Source organism: Pistacia vera, unplaced genomic scaffold, assembly GCF_008641045.1.
Source record: "Pistacia vera cultivar Batoury unplaced genomic scaffold, PisVer_v2 Contig195, whole genome shotgun sequence".
Taxonomy (NCBI): domain Eukaryota; kingdom Viridiplantae; phylum Streptophyta; class Magnoliopsida; order Sapindales; family Anacardiaceae; genus Pistacia; species Pistacia vera.
The window spans coordinates 1,162,902-1,176,197 of NW_022195996.1; the positions used below are offsets into that span (position 1 = coordinate 1,162,902).

Below are 13,296 nucleotides of genomic sequence, written 5' to 3' on the forward strand. Positions count from 1 at the left end.
TGCAATTCCTAGTAAGTTGATCTCCATAGAGTTCATTGCTTGCGAAACAAGATGCATCAAAACTTTGTAGTTGAGTGCTCAAAGGAATCCTCCCAATGAGGCTGTTGTTGGATATGTTCATGTGACTCAAAAAAAAAAGTCAAATTCGAAATATTGGATGTGGATTTCGCCTTAAAGATGATTGTTCAGAGAAATCAAAGGATTTTGTGGACATCATATCACCAATGGTTCTTGGAATTCTTTTGGGAAGAAAATTATCTGACAAATTCAATTTTTGAAATCCTTCAAGGTTTGTAACTTCGATAGGAATCTCTCCAATAAAATTGTTTTTGGAAAGGTCTATAACTCTTACCAAATTAAAAATAGTGCTATATTCAGCCATTTTTCCTTTCATCACAAGGCAAGCATCTTCGATAAAATACTCACCCTTAGAGTGGCTAACAAAGTCACAACTGTAGCCACAGAATATTGTATTGTCACCATGGCACCGAAATTATTGTCACATCTTGGTCTTGTTTCAGAGAGAGTTTATTTCTACAAAGGTGAAATGACTGAAGGGTTCCAAATTTCCAATGGAGGTTGGAAGGTTCCCCGTAAGTTTATTGTTCCCTAAATCAAGTATCTTCAAACTTTTGAAATACTTCGACCAATCGGGCAATTCTCCAATTAGGACTTTTAGATTCTCCAATCAAACTTTTAGCTTTTGTGAGTTTAACAGAAAGTGATGAATTTGATATATCCAGAAGATATAAATTCTTTTGCGAAGAAAGCCACGGTGGTAATCGGGGGCCTAAATCACAAGAACCTAAAAAATCCAATCAGGACTAACTTTTAACATTAGTGGGTTTCCAGATATATCAAAACGATATAGGCTTGTGAGATTTGAAAAGCGAATTTCAATTTGTTGAAGGAAAGATATAATGTGACCAGTAAATCAATGTACTTGTCAGTTTATGTGTGAGATACAAGTACTTTTCTTCCTCCTAGTGTTAGCTTGATTGTGTTGCTGTTATTATATTATGTTTTATATCAAAAATTTCTTACAGAATTTGCACTGTTACGAGTTAATCAACAATTGAGGTTTATTCGTTTATTAAGATCAAAATATTTTGTTCAAATAAAATGCTTTGATTTGAACTATTATTTTTTCGTGGATTGCATCAAATTGTCTTGAAAAAGAAGTGGATCATTCTATTACTCGCAGACTCTAGGTACAGGTATTAACCGGAAGATATTTTAAATTGAAGAGCATGACAACAAATGTCTTTTAAGTCTCAAACAACAAAAGCAAACAACCTCCACCAAAATAGATCAATTTCAACATGGAACAAACACTTTTGACAGAACCAGCATCCTTATTTCGACATTTATTTCTCTCTTAAACCACACACAAACATGCTGATAATATCAATGATCTAGCAACACTTTCTTACAGAGAAGTAAAGTCTGTTCCCCAAATGCTTTAAGAAATGACAATACTTGTACCTCCATCTTCTTTTGACAACCAAAGGACCAATTACACCCTAGAATCCCACAACAAATCCAATTGGCATGCTTACATAAAATCAGTTCACTTCATGTTCATCTCCATTTTCTCCTCTTTCTTCGTGGTTTGGCATTGAATCAGTCGTCTTAGTGCATTTCTTAGGAAGTGGATCTCCACAAAGTTTATTGCCAGCAAAACAAGATGCATCAAAACTTAGTAGCTGAGTACTCAAAGGAATCCTACCTATGAAGTTGTTGTTGGCTATGTTCAGGTGACTCAAATAAGACAAGTTCGAAATACTTGATGGGATTTCACCAGAAAGTTGGTTTCTAGAGAAATCAAGAGAATCTATAGAAGTCATGGCACTAATAATTCTTGGAATTCTTCCAATAAGAAAATTATGCGACAAATTTAATGTTTACAATGTTTTAAGATTTGTCACTGCTATAGGAATATTCCCAAAGAAATTATTTCTCAAAAGGTCTATAATTCTTACCCAATCAAGAATAGAGCTATACTCAGCCCTTTTCCCTTTCGTCACAAAGAAATGATTCGCTTTCTCAACGGAAAAAAGTTGCGTGGTATAATTCATTGTTAACATGGCAGTAAAATTATTGAAACATCTTGGTATGTTTCCAAAGAGATTGTTATAAGCAAGGTCAAAAACTTGTAAAGAAGATAAATGACAAAATTATATTGGTAATACACCAAGAAAATTATTTGATCGAAGGTTGAGAATCACAATTCTCGAAAATCTATCTCCAATCCATATCGGAATTTTCCCAACAAATGCATTTTCTCCTATATCAAGTACTTGTAAGTTTTAAGCGAAGCAGGTATTGTTCCACAAAGACTATTTTTACGAAGGTGAAGCAATCAAAGGGAATCTAAATTTCCTATGTAGGTTGGAAGACTACCAGTAAAGTTATTGTTATCTAAGTTTAGAAACTCCAGGTTTTGCCAATTCATCCAACAGTTAGGTAATTGTCCGGATAAAAAATTATTTTTAAGGTTGAGTAATTGTGTTTGCTTTGACTCTTTATTCTTCCCATGACACAAATTTGAAAACGGATCCTGACAAATTATTATCAGAAAGATCTAATTCTGTAACCTTGGAGGATATAATAGGCAATCGACCTAATAGATTATTCGAATTCAGATAGACTGAACTAATATAAACAACCTCAGTTAAATTTGGAATTTCTCCATGGAATTGGTTGTGGGAGAGATATAAGAAGTAAACTTGATATAAAAATTCTCACGTTTTACTTGATATGTCCACACTACCTATGTCCTGTTGTGAATATAGCCACAGTGGAAATCGAGGCCCTAAATGAGATGAACCTAAACCTAAAACATCAAGTTGAAATGGAGGAATCCAATTAGCACTAACCTTTAGCTTTAGTAAATTTCCAGATACATCAAAATAAAACAAACTTGTGAGTTTGGAAAAGTGCATTTCGGGAAATAATTCCATTAAATTTATTGAAGGAAAGATCTAAACTATTCAAAGATGAAAGTTCTCATAAAGACAATCCAATAGGACCAGAAATAGAATTGTAACTTAGCGAAAGTTTGACAAGATTCTTAAATTTCCCAAGTTGATAAGACAAATGACCTAAATTTCCCAAGTTGATCAGACAAATGACCAAAAAGTTGACTGTGAGGCAAATCCAATAACTCTAATCTATTTGAAACACATCTTGAAAAGATACCTAAGACTTCAGATATGTTTTGATTCAGTTTGACACAAAATAAAGAGATTGATTTCAAATTGCAAAGTGGTTCAAATGATCTTGGAATTCTCCCTTCAAATCTATCAGACTGGCATTGGGTGTCAAGCGAAAGGTACTCAAGGTGGCTAAATTTGTACAACGAAATGGGTATTGAAGAGTTGAAAAAGTTGTAAGATAAATCAATGCTCCTCAATGAAGTCAAGTTTTGAAGCCCATCAGGAATCAAACCTTCAAAACTGTTACTAGATAGTGAAAGAAAGATTAGATCTTTAAGACCAAAAATCCAACTAGGAATCGAGGGGCCTAATTGATTGTTAGTAAGATCAAGGATAGAAGAAGATGAAAAGTTTGCACATGGATATTAGGAAAGTAATGAAGCTGGCAGCCATACAGTATTAACACATCTAAAAGTGGAAGATCATTTATCACTTGAACCAGTCAGTGGTTTTGTTGAGGCTTACATAACTCAAATCAATGTGCTCTAGTGCACGAAGACCAATAGCCAAAAGGAACTGCCAACATCACCCATTCCAAGAACTTGAGTATAGAGGTAAAGATATCTCAAATCACAAAGATTCCCAGTTGGTGAGAATCATTCCCATAAATCCACTCTAGAAGATCAAGATACTTTAACTTTCTCATAGAACCAGAAATTTAGGAATTTGAATTCCTTCAAAAGCATTGTGCTTAAGTTCAGTAAATCAATCTTTCAAATCAAGCAAGACGGATTTATCTTACCCTCCATTTGTCAAGGTGGAGCTCGACACATGGCCTGTCAGGTTGTCATAGATTACACCTCGACGCAAGCATCTTCCATCACCACTCCAGGAGACAGCCGATTGGATGGATCTTTGAATCTTAAAAGTGCTTGCCTCTCACTTTCATGGCAACTCAAGTAGTCATTTGTTGCAGAGCTAATATTGATGGTTGCTAAGGTGAGTAACTCAAAAAGAACAACAATGTTCATGGTTGGTTTCATGGTCATTCACCTCTGATATATTAACTAGAATGTTTGTAAAACTAGGTAATTTCAGCATATTTAAATATTTACATAATCTCAACATCAATACGACAAAATCCTCAAATTTCAAACTAAATATTATTTAACTTTGTCTAAAAGTATCAAACTTTTAATAGTTATAGGTTCAACTTTTTCTCAAGGAGACTTATAACTTTCCAAGTCACGAAGGAGAAAAAGTTGGTATTTTTTTTTTTTTTTTTGGGTTACCAAGGGTGTTAGGACTACTTACGTGTACCCGACTAGTCCCACACCCCGAACAAGGCTTCCAAATAGGGCAGTCATCGGTCCGTGACCAATAATATTAGCAACACTTCTTATGATTCGAATAAACCACAGGGAGCAAACCCCTTGGCCCCAAGCCTTTACACTTGGCCACCTATTGTTAAGAATTAGATAGTTGAAATTTATTTATATATTATATATAAATACTGGAAACGACGAATAGTCAAATTGATATGCCATTGATCCTTTATGAAACAAGGCACTAATTTGCTTAGTTTATTAACAATTGAGGTTAATTTGCTTGATAAGATAAAGCATATTTGACTAAATAAGAGTTTTGTTTAAACATTATTTAAAAAAAAAAAAAAAATTGTTTTAGAAAAGAAGTGGTCAAATTGTTTTGTTAACCAGAATATTTTTAGTTGAAGAGCAAGTCAGCAAACTTTTAAGCTTTGATAATTAATTATTTTTAAATTTTTTTTCCATATGGGGAAACAATTTAGCTCTAAGTAAATTTCTTTCTTTCAAACAACATTTTTTTTTTATCTTCTTCGATCAAGATTTTTATTTGATCATAATTAATACCACAACTGTATGACATTTATACATAGTGTTTATATATAAGACATTGTTAAAAAATTAACAAATCTTACTTACGTACTTAAAAACTTAATTTCTCCCCTGGATAATTTGGTAACTACAGTTTTTTCAGAGTAATTGATACTTTTGAAGTCAATGGAAGTACGAAATCATAGCTTCTGGCCGGCACCACCACCCTTTTTACGTCGGGATTGTAACACTTTCTCTTCACCAAAGCCGGAGAGCATCGCTGCATCGTTTGAATATAGTAGGTAACTTGACATTTGCTTGGAACTTGGATTGCGCTGCTACATCATAATATTAATTGAAGATGTTCTGTAAAATTGATCTTATTATTATATTAATATTAAACTATTTTTAAGCTATGTTCTGAACAGATTGGTTTTGCATATATGCAACAGTTCATTTCTCTTTCACAAATATCGGAGTTAAGTGCACGGCGCCGGTGGTACCAATATTTTACCTCTAATTTGATGATATCTTTTGCCAGCTTTTGAGGACTTTATGAGTCATGTGGATAATATATATATATATTTGATGGATGGAACAGTAGAATTCCAAGTCCAACCCTAGATGTTGTGTATTGTTTTGATCACTATATAAGTCATATAAAAAAAAACAGATAAGATATCTAGTCTTGTCACATATATTTGATCACTATATAAGTCATATAAAAATATACATGGTTCAAGTCATATAATTTTGATGTATAAAAAGATTATTAATTTATATATCAAGTGATATCCATGTGTGTGTGTGTGTTTTTTTTTTTTAAATGTATTATCTTATAAATTTAGTGAATTATTAATTTATCACATTGGTCTCAAATCGGGACGGGCCAAAAATATTATTTAATCGAGGTTATTAATATATTGTGTATTGTTTTATCGAGGTTTAACTGTATATTGAAGATAAATTAGATAGTGCTAATAACAAAAATTCCTCTATTGTTATAGAAATTATAGAAATTCCCTTTTCATGAATTTTCAGTGTTAAAACATGGTAAAGGGGTAATTAGTTAAATATTTATTGACCATCATGTTATAAATTTCAAAACGGTATATTAACAAATTACTAACGTCTTATGAATTTTTGTTATATCTAGAATTTTAGGGGAAAATTTGTTAAATAATTAAACCATAAGGGTCGAGAAAAACCTTTTATTTTTATTTTTGTTTTTACTTGAATTATATATTTATGAGAGTGAATAAAATTTAAAGCCAGGGGGTGTGTCACGTGAACAGTGATAATATGAAGACGGGGATGGATTTTGCCAACAGAGCTTGAGACTTTCTATTTATGGATATTTAATGAATTTTGCTGAAATATATTATTTTAACATCTAATGCAAGGAAATTTGGTATGATTTTGAAAAAAAAAATTACAATGTTAGCAATAAGTTTACAACTGATTACGAAAAAAGTAAATAATTTATGCATTCTAGGGTGTTGTGAATGATGAGTGTTGGATCCAAAATTAAAGGCCCAAGGGTTAAAAACGAAGTCAAGCCCAAGAAGTTAATTCAAAGGCAGCCCACAAGTAGAAGTAGACCAAGGGAAGAGTCAAACGGCCCAAGTCCACAAGGATTTTAAGTTAAAATCCACTTCCCTAAGAGTGAGGAAGTGCGGATAGAAAATGGGGCACCTTTTAATCAACCTCCAATTGTCCAAGAATGCTCCACCATTATCAAAAAAGCCCTATATAAGAAAGGACAAGTTTTACTCCGCATCTATAAGTCTTATTCTTCACTTACAAGCTTTATGCTACTACTTTGTATTTATTATTTTCTTTATACTCTTTTAATCTCCATAAATTCCCTTATCTTTTACTTATTGTGATGACTGTGACAATAAAGAATTATTACCTTTTGAGTGTTACAAAATTGACTCCTACAAAGATAAAAGGTTAATTTTACCTCGTTTATTAATTTTAAGATCTTGAAGGTCTAGTTTTCTAGGCAATAATGATTTATCACAGGAAAACAAAGAAGGATAGGTCCTAAGTCCTACAATTTGAGGTGGGTAAGAGACAAAAATCCAATAATATCTTAATAGCGGGTCGAGATGTTACAAGTTCGCTCTTAGCTTCAAAGTTAATAAGAGTATTGTTGGATGATGGCTTGAAACGCTACCGTATTGACACTTAAGTGGAACGACGTCGCTTTGCTCCAACTGACAGAATCAATCCTGAGCGTTGATGAAAAAGGGAGATCCAACGGGTGAAATTTAACCCTAATGTTCCCATATAAAAGCAGAATTATTTTGGCAGTTTATTAGAGCGCTTAAGTTTCGTTTTCGATTACTCTCTCTTCTTCGGTAAAACACCATTGTTAAGCCTTTAGGGTTTCTGCAGTTTGGGTTGAGTGTTTCCTGTAACTTGAGTGTTGAGTGACTGGTTAGGTCATTTCTGGGTGTATGGTATACACTGTTCTTAGGGATTCGAATGGTGTAATCTCTAGGGTTTGGTTACGGGTTGAAGAAGGGGTTTTGAGTGACTTGTGTTGCTTATTGTGTAATCTGTAAACTTGACAGTTTTAGTGCAGCGAGCTCGTGTGATTCTCGAGTTCAACGTTGACGTAGCTTGCTCAATCTTAGAGCAAGTGAACGACGGTAAATCTGTTGGTATTGTGTTTGATTCTTGATCTTGATTTGTTGCTTGTGTTGGTTGATTCTTTCTTTGAGTAGTTATAACANGAAACTCAAATTTCCCATGGAGGTTGGAATGTTAGCAGTTCAACAATCTCAAATTCATTCAACAATCAGATATTTCTCCAGATAAATTATCTTTAAGCATGAGAAACACAAAATTAAAGCCTAAACACAAAATTAAAGAAGTAGATCCAAAGAAATTATTGTTTGAAAGATTGTCATCATTAAAGGTATAACTAGTAGCAGACCTGACAGCCTATTCAATTGCAAGTAAAGCCTTCGAAAACTAACACTTTTGTTACATCACCATTACTCAACAAGATCTTCACTTTTGTTACATGCACAAAACATAAACACTTTACATACCTAGAAAAGTAAAATATGTAACATTATCATAAAAGTACATACAGTCTCTCAAAAACATAATTTCTACACATTAAATATTAATGTTGTAGATATTAGACACTAAGACATTGTTCATCAGCATTTGAACCATTAGTATCCCTCCATGCTTTTGTTAATTTTATGAAATAGACTATTATCTTTTTTACAAGACGAATGGTGTGACTCAGAAGAAGAATCCCCATCACGCCCATCCATACAAGTAATACCATCACTGTAGCAGATACGTACCCGATGACCGGTTCATTCGGGCTTGTAATAAAACTTAGAGAGAAGAGATAAGCAAGGGTTAATGCCGAAATCGCAACCCACAGGATCACCATCAAAATCCACGTAAACAACCTGCGTTTACAAAATGGCAAACCACTCACGAGCAGTAAAATGATGCAAAGAGACGCAACAAACCCTATGGTATTGGAAGTGAAAAACAAATTAGACAAACTATAATAGTGAGGTGATGATGTATCAGCCATTATTGACTCCCCTGCCTCGTGATATGGTTCAGATGTGGGGGCGCCATATTGGGCTTTTTTAGTCTCTTGCCATACACCACCAGGAGGGTTCAGACCAGCTTGAAATGTTACAGTAGATATCAGTGATGCTACCACCATCAAGGCATTATTCATTTCTTTCAACCAATCATCTTTCTTCTTAACGGACTTTTCTGTACGCTTACCTTGAGGGCGCAACATATTAATTTGATTATTGCTATGAGATGTTAAGGTTCTAGTTTGTTTGGACCCAAGTTCATGCGTCGATACGACAATGTCTTCTGCAGAAATAGCTCCCCCACATCTAAGCAACTCCACAATTTCATAATCTTTCAAATCTCTTCTGCTTTGTTTTAAAATATCCAAAGCGGTAAAGCCACCTTCATTAAGAGCATTCACTTCTATTGCATTATTGGTAGTCAAAAACTGTATTGCCTGCACATTAAATTGTTGCTTAGTATATATATTATGAGACACAAAACAAATTTATTTGCATTAACAAATCCAAAAGGATTATATATATATATATATACACGTACCCTCATAGTGACACATTCACACACACAAACACACACACATATATATATTGTCATCATGATTGAGTACATTTAGGGGTTAGAATTAGTGGTTGAGTAATACCATGCTCACAAACACTTCTCACTAGCTTTCTTCCACAAACGCAATGTATCAGTTCACAATTGGTCAGCTCGTAATGGGTTCTGTTTTTTCAGCAATGGGTCATGCCTAACCAAATGTGAGCTGTCACGTTGCGTTTGTAAAAAAAGTTAGTGAAAAATGTTTGTTACCCTATTTTCATTTTTAGTGGTTCTCGTATGATAATTTTATATAAAAAAGAAAAAAGAAAAAAAAATTAGCCTTTCACATTGATGCTCTATTTAAGAGAGTTTTCATGATTGTATGAAGTACTCGTCAATAAGGGTGAGCAAAAATTTCGGGTTGACCGGAATCACAGGATACCTAGAATTGGAAGCTATCGGAAAGGTTCCAATTACAGTACTGGTTCCGATTCCTAAATCTCAGGAATCGATATTGTATAGTTCCAGTTTCGATTCTTGAGATTTAAGTTGGGCTGGACGGACTCACCCCTGCTTGTGGATATGCTTGTTGAGGCTGTTGTCTTTCCTGACTGAATTTTAAAGTTTCTTATGTGTGCTTAGCTTTACATGGAATCAATTGAGAGTAAATTTGGGGTACCTAAGGAGAAAATCTAAGTCTAACACTGGCAATTTACACGATAATACAAGGCCGAAAATACATTAACTTAATATATTACTTAGTCTATCTTGATAACAACCTCCACTTGTTTATCTGCCACCCGCCAGACGATGCAAAAGAGTGCATCATTCATGCTTATTATTCCACAAACTCAGTCAACTCATTTGTCCCATCAAGAATTATCTTGCTCGCCAACCGGTCAAATCTCTCGAGGCATGTATAATTGTTCACCCTCGTGTGCATCACTCGAGCCGCCATTAGGCCTCCCTCTTTAACCACCTCTTTAAGCGAAAACTAACATGAACCGCTTGTGACCTGGCCAATATTTACATGGGTTTTTTCCGTCACGATCACGCAGCAGGACATTTCAGGATTAACCGATACCATTTTTGTTTTTAATATATCCGAGTACCCCTTTTGAAGGCTAAGTGAAGTGGTATTGATTTAACGGGAATCAAGCCTCTCCGTCCAGCGCGCTTACGACTCAAGAATTCCTGCCAAAGCCTGCATGACCAGCATGGAAGCTATGTGCACAGTGTCTCTCGTAGCAGTCCACATATTCTATCAGAATTCGAGCATCTCTTGAAGCAAGTTGAGCACAGGGCAATATTCCCCTTACCGCTGTCTAGCTCATGTTCGTTTACATTTTTTTTGTGAGAATGATTCACCCATTCCTTGCTTATGTTCCATACCCCTGCAAAACAATGCACTGAGGCACTGCCTCGACAAATTATCGTTGGCGCTGGTATTCTGTGTGGTGTTTACAAATCTAATGGAAGATATTTGTAGTACTCACTATGCTACCATGGCATGCATTTACATTAATCTTGGAATTATCTGATTTCTACAAAAATCTATTTCCATGCCGATTAAGTGCCTAAGGAAGACGACTTCCCCCACTTCAGAGGACATCTTATCCTCTTTTCGACTGAGGACCATACGGGAAAATTACCACTACCCCAAGGAGGGGAGGGGGTAGGGGGCAGGGGGGGGAGGGAGGGGAGGAGGGTGTAGGGGGGGAGGAGGGGGGGAAAAGGGAGACGAAGTTGTTTATTCAATAAGGGATACTTATTACATAGTCTTAGAAGCTATTTATATCATGACTCTAACTATTTGAGTAGAAATAAAATTAAAATAGTCTCCTTGATAATGGTAAAAAATGAAATGATAATTGAATAAAAAAAAAAATGAGAAGAAAAGTCATCAGGATACGATTGATGTTTATCTGTTGGCTTGTTATCCCATACTACTTGGTGCTACTGTATTCCTGCTATGCTATCCATCCTGTCAGATTTTTTGGAAAGCATGCTAGCAAAAAAAGAAAAGCAACTGATTAAACTATTACGTACAAAGAATTCTCTTTAATAAGTTGGCACTTTATTATTTATTCACAAGAAAGAATACTGTCTGCCACTTTGTGTTAGATATTTGGCTCCAATGCATAGATTCTACCCAAATGAAATTCACATACATTAATATGACAAATAAAAAATTGTTGAATTACATTGATAGCGGAGGTAGAGAAGGAACCAGTGACCAATGGTTAGGACACCAGAGTAGAACAAAACGACATTCTTTCCACTATCAGAGCATCATAAACATATACAGGCGTACTCGTGAGAATAAATCTACATTGGAGGCGAAAGAAACCTAAAAGAATTGCATTTGTAAGATAAAATGAAGCAGGACAGTGAAAAGAAGAATTAAAAGTAATCATACTCAAAACACGGTGAATAGAAAGGTTACACTCACAGTCAATGCTCTTCCAGCGAGAATTAGAAACAAAAAATAACACAACAGATGCTCAACACAAAGAGCTTATCTGAAAACCAAGGTAAGTATGAGGTATGACAACAAAAGGAAGCAAAGCAAGCAATACAGGTTTTTTTTTTACCTCCAAAAGAAATGCCAGCCAAACCACAAAAAAGAACGGAACGCAAACAAAGAACATCTGGTCCGGTCAAATAAAATAAAAATTGTTGAAGCCCAATGATGGATAACACCAATGGCTAGCACGATCAAGAGCAGGAGTAAGAGATGCTACCCATACCTTCACGATTGCGGGAGAAAAAGAAACCAATATTAGGTTACTACAGTAAAGGTAAGAAAGAGGGAGCCAAAACTGCATCTCTACGTCCAAGGCTTAATTACAACAATAACAGTGATATTGCACCAGCAGAAGAAGAAGACAATGTAACAAATCAAAACTAAGTACTTACACAATTAAGTGTTTCTCCATTAAGGTAAATACGGGCCAAAGAAGAAACGTGAAGGCTAAAATCTTTCCATTGAAATGAAATCAAAGATGTAGTTATATCCTATAAAGGATGGGATTTGGTTTTTAAGTAATTGGAATGTGGATAGGTCAGGTAATTAATTAATTTATATAAAAATATCAAAGATAAGTTCTTATATATAAAATTATTCTCATATTAATGATAATAAATATAATTTTCTTCTTTTGTTTTATAATTATCTAATGCATATTTTGAAGAATATATGTCATAAAATAGTTAAAATAGTGAATAACAATATATTACAACTAAACCATTTTATTCTTATTATGATATTGATAATTATAGATACGAAATTACAAATACTGAGTTATTATTTAAGAATCGAGTTTTTCCTTTTAAATCACTCTTTCTATGTTAAAAATCAAATTATAAATAAAAAAATAAAAACAAACAAGAAAAAATATATGTACTATTATATTGTATTACATAAGTTTGCTTGAATTAAGTTATCATATAAAAAAAAAAAAAAAAATGCTTTCACAAGTGATTGTGGGAAAGCTAGCAAAAAAGAAAGCAATGATTAAACTTTTATAAAGATTCCCTTTAATAAAGTTAGCACTATTTATTTTATTCACAAGAAAAGAATACTTCTGCAACTTTTGTTAGAGCAGTTGGCTCCACCGTGCCATAATTAAAGTTTTGTTTGTTGGGGTTTCAAAGGCTTTTTTGTTTTTTTTTTTTTGGCTGTCTTTGCACACCTTTGAGCCATACAAGGGCGAAATATCTTATTTGTTTAAAAAACAAAAAAAAAATTAATACTTCGAGTGCTTGATAGAAACTCTTGGATGTATTATTCAATAAGTCTTCAGTTGAGTTCCTCCTCCGTTACTAATAGGATAGCCATGAAATTCTTATCCGAGTAATAGTTTAGGGTCTTAAAGGATTGTTGAGGTGTTATAAACTTGCATAGATATCCCAGTCATAAAAAATAAATAAAATATTTATTAAATCTCAAGTTTATAAATAAAGGGGGAACGACTACACATACCCAAAGTTTGCTGTAAAGACAAAGTGGTACCAAAAGGTTTGGAAATGATAAACACCCACTTTCTGTCATGTTTTGTAGGAATTTCCATCTGTATAAAGACAAAAATGGTGAAAAGACTGGAATACTCATCGATCTCATTCCAAGCGCGTCAGCCAGGGCCAGATGCCAC

General features: G+C 34.1%; 1 protein-coding gene across 1 annotated transcript; it reads right to left on the reverse strand.

The window, feature by feature from the left end:
- Positions 1-7,936: 7,936 nt before the first annotated feature.
- LOC116127753 lies at positions 7,937-9,975 on the reverse strand. Its single transcript, XM_031413387.1, has 2 exons — positions 9,922-9,975; positions 7,937-9,041 (listed from the first exon to the last, which is right to left on the reverse strand). The coding sequence occupies exons 1-2, from the start codon at positions 9,973-9,975 to the stop codon at positions 8,172-8,174; spliced, it is 924 nt and encodes a 307-aa protein (XP_031269247.1). The 3' UTR covers positions 7,937-8,171.
- Positions 9,976-13,296: the final 3,321 nt, after the last annotated feature.

Coding starts and splice junctions, on each gene's coding strand:
- LOC116127753 (XM_031413387.1), bottom strand. CDS start 9,975: ATGAATGATGCACTCTTTTGCATCGTCTGGCGGGTGGCAGATAAACAA. Junction 9,042..9,921: donor TGGCAGATAAACAAGTGGAG/GTTGTTATCAAG, acceptor TTTAATGTGCAG/GCAATACAGTTTTTGACTAC.